The sequence below is a fragment of the Medicago truncatula genome, chromosome 1, assembly GCF_003473485.1.
Source record: "Medicago truncatula cultivar Jemalong A17 chromosome 1, MtrunA17r5.0-ANR, whole genome shotgun sequence".
Taxonomy (NCBI): Eukaryota; Viridiplantae; Streptophyta; class Magnoliopsida; order Fabales; family Fabaceae; genus Medicago; species Medicago truncatula.
The window spans coordinates 5,624,845-5,639,658 of NC_053042.1; the positions used below are offsets into that span (position 1 = coordinate 5,624,845).

Here is a 14,814-nt window from a genome sequence, read left to right on the forward strand (position 1 = left end):
ATCTAGAAATAAATTTAAGAAAAATTAAATTGGAAATTATATAATCTCAAAATTTATAACTTTTGAAAATATAATTTTCAGAATTTTGGAAAAAATATTTTTTTAATTAAAAATCGAAAATTTAATTTTCAGAATTTTGAAGAAACAAAAATTAATTAAAAATCGAAAAATTTAATTTTCAGTTTTTTTTTTTTCCGATTTTTTAATTTTTTTTATGATTTTTATATTTATTTTTGGATTTTTAATTTAAAAAATGATTTTTTAGAATTTTGAAAAAAAATAAACAAAAATTAATTATGTGGCATGCCACGTGGCCAAAACCATGCCACTTCAACTGAATTGTGGGGTCAGGGACCTTTTTGAAACAATTTTTTTTTACAGGGATGTTTTTAATTTTTTTTTTTCAAGGACGAAAATCAAAACGCGTCTAAATTACAGGGACGAATTGCATATTTATGCCTTTGTTTATTTATAAATATCAAGACTTGTAGTTGATTGCATCTATTTTATTATTATTTCACTATGTCATTCACGCTGGATCATAGTAGTCAGATGCAATTAACTACAAATTACCATGACGAAGACCAAACTGAGCCTCAAGTAATTAATTCATTGTTAAATAAATCACTGTCCAATAAATTCTCTAACTGCGTCAAAATGAATTAAAAAATGCCCCAAGACGATGGTGTAGAACAAGTTTATAACAATGGCAAATTTTATTGTAAGATGAAAGTTGATCTTAATAGTTCTAGTTAGTCTCTTGTATTTCAGATCATCTCTGTAATTATGGTTGTTAGTGATCTCTATCTCTACCAGACTACCATCGTTACTGCGGCCAAAAGATCGATTTCAATGTGCAATGGAACCATTGTAATCCTTATTTAGAGGGGATTCTTTTCAAGTTTAAGGTGGTTCAGCAATAAATTTTAGAGAAAAGGTGAGTCTGATATTGTTTTCAAGGGAATACTTAAAGTTGGAAAATTGATTGCCATCAAGTGCTTGGACTCGTTGTCTTTGCAGACAGAGGCCTACTGTGTCGAGTTGAGATTCTTGTAGAGTTGTAGATTCATGGGGAGTTGAGATCACCCTTCTTAGCGATCCTTTTAGGCTCCTGTGTCGAATAGAACAGGAGTGTTTTGGTGCATGAAAATAACATGAGAGATTTGTTCAAGATGATTTACTTTCATTCAAATGAGTTGGAAAGCCCATTGTTTTATCATTTGTCAAGAGGAATTCTAGGTCATTCTTCATACCAAGAAGCTCATTACTTTGAATGCAGTGTCAAGTGTTTGGTTATTTTTAATGCCTTTTGTGATGGTATTGAACAAATTCTCCTAAGGCAGAGGCAGAAGTTGTTGGAGATTGTGATTTATACATTGCGACTCAAAGTAACATTGGTGAAGTACATTGAGAATATGTGCTAATGGGACTGGGATTACACAGGAGCAGGTCCAGTTCCCATCATGACTATTTAATTAATCTTTTATGCTTTTTAATGAACCCAAGTGAGCTAAATCTATGGTTGGGGGGGCTGGGATTCCACTGGACCCTTCGGTGATTGGAGAGGATCCGTGCCTGTGCTAATGTTATTTGTCACTTAGGTCCTTGATAACATGTATAAGAATATGGTGAATAAATGGTACCACATATGCAGCTGATTTGTCAAAAAATGTGACACATCATCACAACTAGTAGAATAATAGATGTCAATAAACTGATTAACTAAGTGATTCAAGAAGTTTTATTTTTTTTTAATTCATTCAGAGATTATTGTGACACCGCATGTCATTCTTCGAGACAAAAGTGGTTGTTTACTCCTTAAAAATCATCACATGTCTCCTGAAAAATATATTTTTTGGATAGTCAGGAGAGATGACTAGCGTCAAGAGGAACCAACGGCGTTCCAACTAGGTTGATAACCCGATGAACCTTCATCCTATGCCGTCAATCTCAATAATTTTTTTAAAAAAAAGGCGAAAAAGGTAAATACAAGAGGGGGATCAAGCTAAAACCCTCAAAACAAGAAAGAAAATAAAAGAAAAGATAAACAACAAATTAAGGGAATTTGTAGGTAGACAGACCATATCTGTCTCTGTGGAAATCAAAGTGTAAAACAGGCAGTAATTCAGTCTTATTTAAAGCAATTCTAGAATCCGAGTTACTAATACCTCACACATTCCAATAAAAAATTCATTGAGCAGTTGGAGAGGAGTCCCCCCCAGAACGGGTTCGATACGACGGCTTCCCAAGAACCTGGACTTGCTTCAATTACTGTATTTGTTTCTTTGAAAGAACTGGTGTGAAAGGAACCTTTGTTGCCCTCTTTAAATATTCATAGATTCCTTGTTAAAGGTCCATATCCTGTTGTATGTTAGGATTAATATGCTGCACTGGACCATCTCCATGTCGTACTGTGTTGCTGTCATCAGTGGCTAAGTCTGAATTTCGAACTGCACCCTCAGCAGGAACAACCTCCTGATTGTGTCCCGCAACATACTGATTCTGTACCTGACCATGCTCATACTTTATCTGTACCACGCTATTATTGTGCTCGATTGGACTTTTAACTTGCACAGAAGAGGCTGAAGGTACTTCCTCTTGCGCTAGAGTGTGCTGAACCAACAAATTACTCACTTCCGTGGCGGAAACAATATCCTCATGCACGTCAACGTGCTCTACAATAGATGGAACCGGATCAGCAGCAGCTGGAGAAGTAGGAACACTCATGTCTTGATCATCCGGATGTGTTTGCTCGACTCTAAGTGAATGCACGTCATCGTGCGCAACTACAGTAGATAATTCCAACACGGGAGAGGCAGGTTGAGGCAACAAACCCTGTTGAATTGCGTCCGAAATATTTTGCAAAGCTAAAAGTATTGGCAATAACATCATGAGTAGGCGCATCAGAATGTGAAGTTGCGACTGTTGCCGTAATTTCAGAGTTAACCATTGACTTCTCAAAAGCGAATGAGGAACCATTGCCAAGGGGATTTTTGCGTGCCTGCCATTTCGTGGTCTGAGGTTTCTGCTGCACTATTATTACTTTCGTTCCCTTGTCTACCAAAAAATATATTCTCGTTTGGTTTATACTAAAAAAAAATCACCCCAACTTAATGGAAAATACTTTGTTTAACAGAAAATACAATTCAATTTGACGAATTTTGTATTATGAAGAAAAATAAACTCCTCATTCAAGTTGGGGGACTACCATTCTTTCATTTTTTTTTAAAGTCCTCTCCTCCTGACTCCTCCTAATCCCAAACAAAGCCTTAGAGGGAGCTTGTCTCACATTTAAAGGTTAATGTTTGCCTTTGGCAAAAGAGCAAATGTATGAAGAGAATAAAAAGGGGTCTGAGAGGTCATTCCAAAATCTATTACAGGACATGAAATGCATCCCCAAAACACCCTATTTGTAAAATAATTCATGATAAATGACTTTGAAGTAATTATCATTTGCATACATTGACATGAAGAAATGTAGAAACAAATAGAAAATGTTCAACACAATTATTATACATTACACAAAAGATAAAGAATTGCAACACAAATGTAATGTGAAGGAAAATTTTACATCTAAGGAATAGAAGAAACTGATGATTTTTTAAAAGGAAAATTACAAGGATAAAAACCATGAAACCAAGTAAATGGACAAATCTTTGGCCGTGTAAAGAAATCAGCACACTCAATCAATGATCTCTGAAAAGGAAGATCATGAATACAATTCTTCCCAACATCAAGAACACCTCTTTGAATCAACATCCTACAAAAAGGTCCCACATGAGTAAAATAGTTATCTGACAGTGAAAAATTCACCAAATTCTCCAACCCTGCACACACAAAATCAGGCACCATTCCATAAAACATGTTACCAGCCAAATTAACAACCTCAACTTTCTCAAGACAACTAAGAGACATTGGTAAAGGACCAGTAAGTTGATTATTTCCAACATCAAAAACTACAGCTTCTTGAAAATAACCAATTTCATGAGGTAAACAACCTGTTAACTCATTGTTTAGTAAAACCACCTCAGTTAAACTCGACAAAGCTTTCGGAAGATTTCTCGGTATTGAACCGATGAATTTATTGTTAGCCAAAGTGAGTAGAAAAATTGAACTTGTGGCTAAATTATCAGGCAAGTTTTGTGTCAAGAGATTGTTATTGATAAAAAGTACTTCAAGGTTTTGTGTGAATATCTGTTGTGGGACCCCGCCAGAGAAAGAATTGAACCTTATATCCAAGAATGTTAAAGTGTTCATGCCTAGAACAGCCATAGGAAAAGGACCAGAAAATTTGTTATTACTTAAATCAAGCTCATAAAGATAAGGAAGTTTAGAAATTTGAGAAGTGATTGTGCCAATGAAATTGTTGGAATTTGCATGAAAAAGAGCAATATCAGGAAGTTTATCAATAAAACCATTAAGAGTAGAAGCACTTAGTTGAAAACCATTGAAATCAATTGAAGCTAAAGCAATAGCAGAGTTGTTATCTGGTGGATGATCACAGTAGAATCCTTTGTAGTTGCATATATCAGAACCTATCCATGATTTTGTAACACCTAATGGATCTGAAGTAATCAAGGACTTGAATTTTTGTATCACTGGATACACTATAGCAAGTCTTTGGTCTGCAAATACCAAAGATTCTGCTTTGAGCACAAAGAGCATGCACAAAGTTGAGAACAATAATTTTGCAAAGATGCTACTCATCATTTTTTTTTCTTCTTTCTATTGATTCAAAGGTAACACTAATTAACACTAGCACAATTAGTAGGCAGAAAGAAGTGCAGTTTGTTAATTAGGCCAACTTTCATGTTGCTTTATATTTTTGTATGCATATAAGCAAAATGATTGGTTATTGGGTGGATGATAGTCCAAAGAAGTGATATACACATAGTTTATGGTTATATATAAAAACTATAGCTATTGCACATTTGCACTACTTTGTGGTTTCGTCACATGCACGTCATATTAGACTGTGGACATGATATTATATAATAGTATTTTTCATGGATGAAATCTTCTGTAAACTGTTAGTTAATAATGACAATCATCATGGAGACAAAGAATATCAATCTTCTTCTTTAGTAGTTGTTCAAAAATTTCATTTGGTGGTGTATTTGTACGATCATAACAAACAAATAACCTTAAAACAATAGTCCCCGCAAGTTGGTTTTGTGGGGTTGTGTTAAGCCCAACTACGATTTCTAAAATGGTATTAGAGCCTGTAATTAAGATCCATTAGATCACCTGCTACTAGATTTCTGCTATCAGGCCACACACTATTTATGTCCACGAACCAATTTCAATAATACTGGTCGTGAGAGGTGTGTTAAGAATCCATGAAATTACAATATTATTATTATTAGTGTGTGTCTTCTAAATAAATTAATTTAACATCTATTGATATATAACTACGTATGATTTTGTATACATCGTGGACAATGTCACTGATTAATTAGGCATAATTCAGACAACATTCTGTTCATTTGACAAAACTGAAAAGTAAAAAGAAGAGGGGAGCACAAATTGCTCAACTACTCCCATAACGTGGAAAAAATCAGTAATGGTAATTGGTTATTCAGTGTCTGCACTGCAGCCAGGCATGGCTTTCCAGCTCAAAAAGATATTATATCTAACAATACATACATAATTGATTAATTTAAAATTAACGGCGTAATAATATTCATTTAAGCAGGCATTGTCACTAGGCACTGTTGGTGTTTTTGAACCCGCAAATAGCTTAAGTGGGGAGTACTATAGTATATATATTTTCATCTCAAAGCATCAATTATACATTTGATATATCCTAATGGTGAAAGAATGGATTATGTCGGTCTCTCTTTAGATAATTATTGTAAAAATGTGCTACTATTGGACAATGATACCAAATGACTGATTTTCTTTTATATATGATAATGATGGTGAAGTAATGTTGGCACTACCGTGAATAAAATAAGAATATAAAAGATGTATAATCACATTTATTTTTGAAAGGATGAATAATCACATTTTATTAAATTGTTATGTTTTAAATAGTGATATTACCGTCAACAGAATTTGACTCTAGTAGGAGATATTAAACTCCCACAATATGGCGTTTTGGATTTAACTCATTTGGTACTTGATATGAACAATGTATAATATATGTAAAATTTAGGGTTCGACCATAAAAAAAAAAAAAAAACTCCCACAGTGTAATAAATTTATATTTGAATTTCGGTCCAAAAATGTATCTATATTCATGTCCAACACGCTTTGAATAGAGGGAACTTATAAGAAGAAAAAAATGTAATATTATATGTGTAAGGAAAGTAGTTTTTCATTGCCTAAAAAATCATTCCCTCAAAAAAAAAAATGGCTAAAAAATAATATTATCACATGAGAAGATAAAATTTTATCGAAAATCTTTTTTTTTTTTATAATAAAAAAAAACTTCGAAGGATTCTCTGATCTATAACACGACCAATTGATAAATGTGGTATGGGCAAATATTAGTAAGTGGGCATATTTGGCACCGTCCATGTTTGTGGGGGAACACCACTGATTTTACCATAGAACAGTGATAGTGTTTGGTGAGGAATCAAATTCCTATAAAATATACGCAACATTATTATGTGACTAGATAAAAGAACAAAAAGGACAACAACAATATTTGTGAATAGAGTAGTGATATTTGAACAATTCGTTTGATATAATTTTTGGGACAACTTTATTGTGTTCTTTTTTTATTGGTCAAAAACAATAGAGAGAGAATAAGAAGATAATGTGAGTATGAGAGAGAAGGTTGTACAAAAGTTGTACAAAAATGATTGTACAAATATCATTTCTTTTGTGAATATTATCTTTTCCACTTCTTTTTTAGGTCTAGGAAAAGTTGAAGCTTTTTCTGATTTTATCTATGAAGTATGAACAATCCCCCTTCAAATTATTAGATGTCTCGACGTATCAGTGTTGTATCCGGTGTCCATATCCATATCAGTATTTTTGTAGGATTTTTATTGAACCTTCAACATTCTAGATAGAAGACTTGTGGAGTGGAGATAGTATCAATTAGTCATTAAACATCTGAACTTATCATGCGTATTTTGGTTAAAAAGATCATGCAAAGTCTTCCTAAATAAAAAATGGGCAACAATCAGTAGCGTATAAACTTTGGTTGATGTTTATCATTTATCAAGCTAGACAATCTTAAAAAGGTAGTTGATCCGGGATGGGTTTAAGCTGATGATTGATTGTTTGAAAGAGGTGAAGAGGCTATAGAGTTTGAATCTGATGCACAAAAATTCTATTGTAGCATGTTGTTATTGAGGCTGTCGTAGTAGGTATGGGTGGTGTCTCATCATCATTATAGATTTTTTTTTGAGGGATCATCATCATTATAGATGTAGGGTGCGTTAATTTTTTTATTTTTATTTTTCATAGTATGTGTGTTGGATAAAAAGTTGTGGCTAAGGGATAAAATTATATGTAGATAAATAGAGAAATTTTTAATTTGATCAAACAACTTGTTATTGTTTAAACACTTGGCAGTGAGTCCTATTTATATTATTCTAACAAAGCTTCATATTATAAAATAGAAAGATTTAGAATCATTGATTGTTGTGTGCATGTGAATTATATGTCCCACGTCGGATAGAAGAGTAAAGGTTGAACACCTTATAAGTAAGAGGACCTATAAATCCATAGCTTTAAGGTTTTGGATAAGAGTGTGGCGTCTCTCTCTTATGAGGTAGTTCTAGCCTCGATGTGGAATGTCCCCCAGACTCTCCTCAGTGACCCAACATTGATTACAAAGAAAAGTATTGAGATACAAATATTCTATTTCTATGATTAAAAAGATCTAAACATGTTACGATTTCCCTAATGCATTAGATACAGATATTCTATTTATACGACTAAAAGGATCTAAACATGTTACGATTTCCCTAATGCATTAGAATAGAAACCTAGTCTTACCAAAGAAGAGAGAATATCCGTATCCTTCTAGTAGAGTTGCAGAAGTTTCTTTAATATTCTTTAGTAGTCTCTATATCTAGAGACTTTCATATGATTCTTTGTTAGGTTGTCTCATAGTTTAATGAAGGACAAAAATTTATGTTTTTGTCCCATCCCTTACTGTCTAAAAGTTGTCATGTTCAGTCATTTATTTTTTTAGTAAATCAAAGATACACATAATAGAAACCTAGTCTTACTAAAGAAGAGAGAATACCTACAAAAAGGTAAGAGAAACTAAAAAAAACACGAAGAAAAAAGTCACCACGAAATCCTAAAGTGTTGATGGAGAGATGTTAGAGCATACACATCTAAAACATTCTTATTGGTGGTTTAAATTGACTACATTCATTATTCTCTCTCTCTCTCTCTATATATATATATATATATATTTTACATTTCTCAATTATTTAAAGGAAAATGCAACTTAACGCGAGCAATTACTCACGAAATTATCCCGAGAGCAAAACTGTCGTGTTTTGATTGGAAAATTACAATTTCACTCCCATGATTTCCGCAACCTCCTAGGTTTTCCGTCCAATAACAACTCCTTATTGGTCATTTTGTGTCCCGATCACTTCGTGAGTGCATACTTCTATATGGTACTGCTGTTATTAGTCAAGTGTATTTTCTAAATATTCATCATACCGCCTATCAAAATTTTTAAATGTATCTCCCTAATCTCACAATATACTCCAAATTGATATTTTTAATTCAAAAAACATTTGTTAAAAAAAGTAGGAGGAGGAAGTTACATATATTGGACTCGTGGTTGAAAATTACCACCCAAAGTGAATCAAATATTGGTGCCCCTCTAACACACAGGTTGCATGAAAATGCAAATACCACCATTTATAGTTGTTCATCAATTACGCTCTTAAAAGCTTTCAAAGGGTTTTTTTTTTTTTTTTTGAAGGAAAAGCTTTCAAAGTTATAATTGTTCATCAATTAGTTAAAACTTAAAACAAGTTTAACTAGTTCTCACTTTTCCAACATTTCCAATTGTGTTACCATTTATATTTTTAATTGAATGTAGTGATTGAGTAACTCACCCTATTTTATTTTTATATTTAATCTAGATATTTGCCTAGTAGCTAACATACACTTAAATAACACACACGTGGAAGAGGAATGTCCTAATATGAATTCAAACCTAAAATTTTACATAAAATATCCTCACAATCAAACTATTAGACTGTAACAATGAGAAACACTAACTCACCCTATTCATTTTTACTAAAACAAAATTATAGCAAGTATAATTCACTTTGGTCCTTGTTGTATTTGTCCCTAAAGCCTTTAAATTTATAAAAAAAATATAAAAATATCTTCAAATGTACATTTTGTTAGTGAGATTGATCTTTAAATGTGTGTTTCATTAATAGCTTCATCCTCAAATGTGTCTTTTGTTAGTTACTTCAACCAAAGAAATTACCAACAAAAAAAACCCTAAAAATGGTTTTGCATTTTTCTTTTTCTTTTTTTGCTTGATGCATTTTTCATTCATTCAATAAACTGAATTAAATAAAGTCAATGTAAGTTATGTCAAATGAAAGATGACGATTCTTGCAATTATATGAATTAAAGTTTAAATTATGATTGAAAAAAGGTGCTCATATCATATTAATTTTCGAAACATTGGATTATCTCAATTGGAGAAGAACCTTTAAGAAGAAGAAAAAAAAAGAACTTCTGAAGTTTAAAAACAAAGGTCTATTTTTGGTTGAACTGGATTTGTTGTAGTTACAAATGACATTATAACAAATCTATGCCATCCAATCACAAATAAGCGGCTGAGATTGCTTTACTGTGTAAAACTGAATTTAAAATCTATACTGTTCTCCCTGAAGAAAAAAAAATAAAAATCAAAACGTTCGATTTCAAATCAATGACTGAGATTGGCTAAAACATGTTGGGCCCACTCTTGGGCCTAACCCATAAACTAGGCCCATGTCTAACCTAACTGAACTAACATGGATGATGACATCATATTCAAGGTGACGTGTTTCAAAACAGAGAAAGAAAACAAGAGAATGTGCTAGAAAGAACCATATTCATTTTCATGTTCCAACTCTTCACCATTTCTATTTCTTCTTCTCTTTTCTCTCTTTCATATTCCTTCTTCTAACTTTCTGATCAAACCAAAACCTAACAAATACTCTCAAATGAACTTTCAAACAAAATCGATTATTTAAAAAGCGATTATCTGAACAAAATGGATGGTGAGATGATGGAAACGGAGGCGTCTAGCTCCGGTCAAAACGACGCCGTTCGTGATTTGCTTACATTGGCTCGCCAATTCATCAATCAAGGAAAACCCTCTCAAGCCCTTCAAGCGGTAATTTTTTTTTTTCTTTACTTTCTTTGACATCAAGATTCGTATTAATAACTTGTCAAATTAACTAAATTAAGAAAAATTAGGGATTATTTTGCATGTTGGGTTGCTAATGTATTCTGTGATTCACAATTTGTAATTTGTAGTATAGTGGCATTTTGTTGCAAAATTTTAGACTATGCAGTGAATTTTAGGGGTTTCATATGAATAATGTTATGATTTTTATATGGTATTTTGTTTATTTGTTATGATAAGCATTCTGGGTATTTGGAATTTGTTACTGGTTTGTCTCGATTTTCTTGTGTGTTAAATTTCTCTGAAAACGTTTATTTAGGGTGAAATGAAGTAATGAACTGTTGCTGGTAACTTCACTTAACTAATCAGTAGGACATTGAAGTGTGTGATTGGATTATAGCTGCTTTTTTTGTTTACTAAATCACTTTTCTTTGAGATTAAGCAAAACCAACCATTCAGGAGTTTTGTTTGGGAAATGAATCATGCAACTACTCAAACCTTAGCTTATAGAATTTTATGAAAGTTTTACTAGTTCTTAAATTTGATGGTGTTTTGCACTTTCTTTCAATGATTCCTTTCTCTCGCGAACTCTTACTGTTCCCAAACATACTAAAAATGTCAAACTAGCATTGCCTTAATCACATTTACATTAGTTTTAGAAGAACACAAAGTTTCTTGCCTCATCAAAATGGTGTTTTTATTGCATTTATGGAGTGTTTATTTAGACAGTGGCTCTTGGTAGGTTTGTGTCACCCTACATTTTACTGAAATGGTATTTGAACATCAATTTGGGACAGCAAAATTCGACAACTTCGTAAATGGTTAAAGCAGATCACGCATGTAGTTAACATAGTTCAATGGGTGGTTAACTGGGATATCGAGTTTGGTAACTCAGTAATCATCAATTGAACTTAACTAACCACAATTTCAAGTGTTCCAACTACATGTGGATTTCAACACTTGAAAATCAAGATTAATCGTGTTTAAATTTGTGGCTAATAAAGTTCAGTAGATAGTTTAAGTTGCAACACCTGATATATCTATTAACCAAATCTAACATTTTGTTATCCACATGTGTGAACTGTGTTAACTATTTCAAATGTTGTCGAATTTTGTAGTCTCAAATTGCTGTTCAAATAACATTTATGTGCATTTTGAGAGGTTGTATTATCCCTTTCTCATGTCTAAAGAACCTGCAATGTAAAAGGTGATGCTTGACTCAGCTATTTAAGCAGAGGACATTATGTTCTGATGTGTGAAACTGATAGGTACTGGTTTAGATTAAGGGTGTAAAGATTGTATTTTTATTGAATATATAGAAAGATTTGATTCCATGGACTGCTCTACCTCTCAACTCCGCTTTAAGAGTGTTCACCCTTTTATAAAAAATTATGAAGTGACACAGGGAAAATGTATAATGAGTAAGCTCAATGTGTGCTAAAATCCAATGTAACTTACAGTGAATCAGAAAGTAGAAGCTATTATTTGCTATATGAAATAAGTTCCATTTGTGGAAAGCAATAAAGGAAAGAAAAACCCTGCAGAATCGGTGCAGCAGTGTATCACAGATTGGGGAAGAGATTCAGAGGGAGGTATATGAGCTCTCAACACTCCACACGTTATCCAATGCCTTGGATTCCCTTGATTCAGAGGGAGTACTATGAGTTCTCAACACTCCACCTGTCCCTTTACAGCCTGTGTTTCAGTTACAGCTGGAACTGAATCACTATGCTCATTCTAATGTCTACTAATACACTCATTAACAATAAACTTTTCCTTAATAAATCTTAACATCACTATGAACTTGGGAAAAGTAAAAAGATGTTGCCAAAACTTCCCTGTAAAAACCTTGTCCCTGTCTGAAACTATGAACTAACGAAATCCATGTAATTTGACAATAGTGTGAACAAAAATTTCTGCTAATTTAAATTGGAGAAATCAGCCAAGTTTTCAGCTTCCATTCTGTTGAGAAATTTAGCTAAAAAAATTTTGGAACCACAATTGTTGTTTAGGTGTTTGAGTGGTTTGGTCATTAAGAGATTTCAAACTCTTTTGATCAGTGGGAATAATGAACTTGTGACCAATCAAGTAATGCCTAAACTTGAATATTGCCTCAGATTGCTTTTGCTTTCTACGACTCAATTTGAGTAATAAACAGTAGGGTGTTTACCTTGACTTAAGACAGCACCTTTGCCTGAACCGAAGGCATTCTAGGACTCAATTTGAGTAATAAACAATATGGTGTTTACCTCGGCTTAAGACCGCACCTTTGACTGAACCGAATGCATCAGTTTCCAAAATGAATGGTTGCTGAAACAAGCCTTCATTTTTTCTAATTATCTCAGCCTAAATAATACGTAGCAGACCTATCAGAAACATAATGCATGCTTAAACAAAAATGGAATATAGTATGTACTTGCTCAAGGAGAAAAGCTAGGCAAAAACTTAGACGGTGTTTGATTTTTTATGTGAATTCATTTGTAGTTGATATGTTACACTAGTAATTACATTTGTTTTTCTGAGTTTTTTTATTTATTTTTTGTATTTTAATAAAGAAAATAGTAAAAAATAGCTAAGTTTTGATTTTACCACTTGCTCATTCAGTTTGGAAAACAAGAAAATAAAAATAAAATAGTATAAAAGTAGACTAACCAACTGAAACTCTTCTTAAACCTGCAAGTCTTTGTGGTGGCTGATATTTATTTATAATTGGAACAGGTGGTTGTAGCAGTGAAGAATAAAGGTGGCGATGAAGCTGTATTTCAGTCCTTGAGTCGTGCCCGTGAGCAGTATAGAAGTAGACTGCAACAGAATGCTGCGGCCGATCAGCTGGCTTCTTTGTTTGCCGAGTGTGCCATTGCTGAAGTTCAGCCTGCAATGGTCGAACCATCTGCAACAAACATTTCCAACCCATCAGTAACCACAGATGCTAATGGAACATCCATACTTGCAGAAAGTGGCAGGACGCAAGTAGTATTAGATGCAGTTTCTGATGGAAGCAGCTTCATTTGTTTGAAGTGTGGAGGCCTTGTCAGCAACACCCGCAGAGACGAGCACTATACATACTGGTGTTGTTAATCTGATTGCTTGGATATAAGGTTGCATTTTTGCTATGGTGATGCTTATGTTTTTCCATGAATCCACAATATGCAGTGATTAATGCCTCTTGTACCTTGATCCTTGGAAAAGTCATACTATGGTCATAGTGGAGTTAATTCTCAAACATGGTTGGTCTTTTTTTAAGACTCCAATGATGTACCATAGTGATTTAGTTACCAATACAGAGAAGTCCGAGTAAAGGTTGTGTATGATGTACATGTCTCTAAATCTAATGTTACGATTGGAGCAACTGCACCTTCAATATATTTTTGGTTTCATTTAGAGTTGATGTTTTAAAAGTAATTATTACAAAGTAATATACTTTGCTTTCAAGGATAGCACTTGTGTACCATTAGGATACTAATGTTATATAACATTGACCAATGAAGGTGTGCCAAATAGCACTTCACATGCATATTTCAATGGGTAGTTTTGCCTGAGAATTTGCTATAGCGATGGGAAAGTAGAGAGAAAATAATCGTTTTTCTTCTTCACAAGTTTAGTTATTTATTAATGAGTTAATTGAGATAGCTTCCGAAACAAAATTATATATAGTCATTGATTTTAACTTGGGGAAAATTATTGTTTTAAGATTTTATAGTTATATATACGATTTGTAATTTTTTCCTCTAAAAGAAAAATCTTTAGAATTTTTTGTCAAGTGTTAGATGAGAAGATTATGAACTGCTTTAAAACTACTATTAGCTTGTCATTTTTTCCTCCAATAACAACAGATGTATATGTATTTTATAAGCATCTGAATTTTTGTTTTTAAAAAGTATTTTATTGGAGATATATGAGATACTTTATTGGTGGACGTGAATACATATCCAATAAAAAATGAAGGGTATAAAATAAAGGTGAAACAATATTGTGAGACACCGATGGATTGGAGATGCACATAATTCACTTCAAGATGATATTGAACTTCTTAAATTGGCAGAGTTGTCTTTTTGATTTACTTTTGGATTGTTGTCTATGTATAGAGACAAGACTACTTGTTTTGAAATTTTTTTAATGATGCTTTTACTGATATCCTAGAGTCTAATATAGAGGTTTAAATTTATGCTGCATTTTAGGCTAGGAAATGCATTGCAGAAATTCATGGCTTGCTCATTGGTATTAATTTGACAAAGGAATTGGGCTTGAATCATGTGATATTTGAAATTGATTGTGTCACCATAGTCGATATGAATTTTAAGGTTGTCAAAAATCAAAATGCAGTTCTTTTAATCAAAGAAGTAACTCATCTTCTTCATTTGCCTGGGTTGAAGGTCTCTGAGGCATATTCGGAGAGAAGCAAATAGCTATGCCAATGTTTTACCTCTTAGAGGATATTTTCAGTCTTGTTTTGTTTTGTTGTTTACCACCTG

General features: G+C 33.0%; 2 protein-coding genes across 2 annotated transcripts; one reads left to right on the plus strand and one right to left on the minus strand.

Annotated features, from left to right (window-relative positions):
- Window positions 1–3,425: 3,425 nt before the first annotated feature.
- Window positions 3,426–4,886, minus strand: LOC11428029 (uncharacterized protein At4g06744). Its single transcript, XM_003589093.4, has one exon. The coding sequence runs from the start codon at window positions 4,708–4,710 to the stop codon at window positions 3,574–3,576; it is 1,137 nt and encodes a 378-aa protein (XP_003589141.1). The 5' UTR covers window positions 4,711–4,886; the 3' UTR covers window positions 3,426–3,573.
- A 5,118-nt stretch (window positions 4,887–10,004) lies between these two features.
- Window positions 10,005–13,852, plus strand: LOC11414230 (uncharacterized). Its single transcript, XM_003589095.4, has 2 exons — window positions 10,005–10,330; window positions 13,061–13,852. Exons 1-2 carry the CDS (start codon window positions 10,208–10,210, stop codon window positions 13,418–13,420), a joined length of 483 nt encoding a protein of 160 aa, XP_003589143.1. The 5' UTR covers window positions 10,005–10,207; the 3' UTR covers window positions 13,421–13,852.
- Window positions 13,853–14,814: the final 962 nt, after the last annotated feature.

Coding starts and splice junctions, on each gene's coding strand:
- LOC11428029 (XM_003589093.4), bottom strand. CDS start 4,710: ATGATGAGTAGCATCTTTGCAAAATTATTGTTCTCAACTTTGTGCATG.
- LOC11414230 (XM_003589095.4), top strand. CDS start 10,208: ATGGATGGTGAGATGATGGAAACGGAGGCGTCTAGCTCCGGTCAAAAC. Junction 10,331..13,060: donor CCTCTCAAGCCCTTCAAGCG/GTAATTTTTTTT, acceptor TAATTGGAACAG/GTGGTTGTAGCAGTGAAGAA.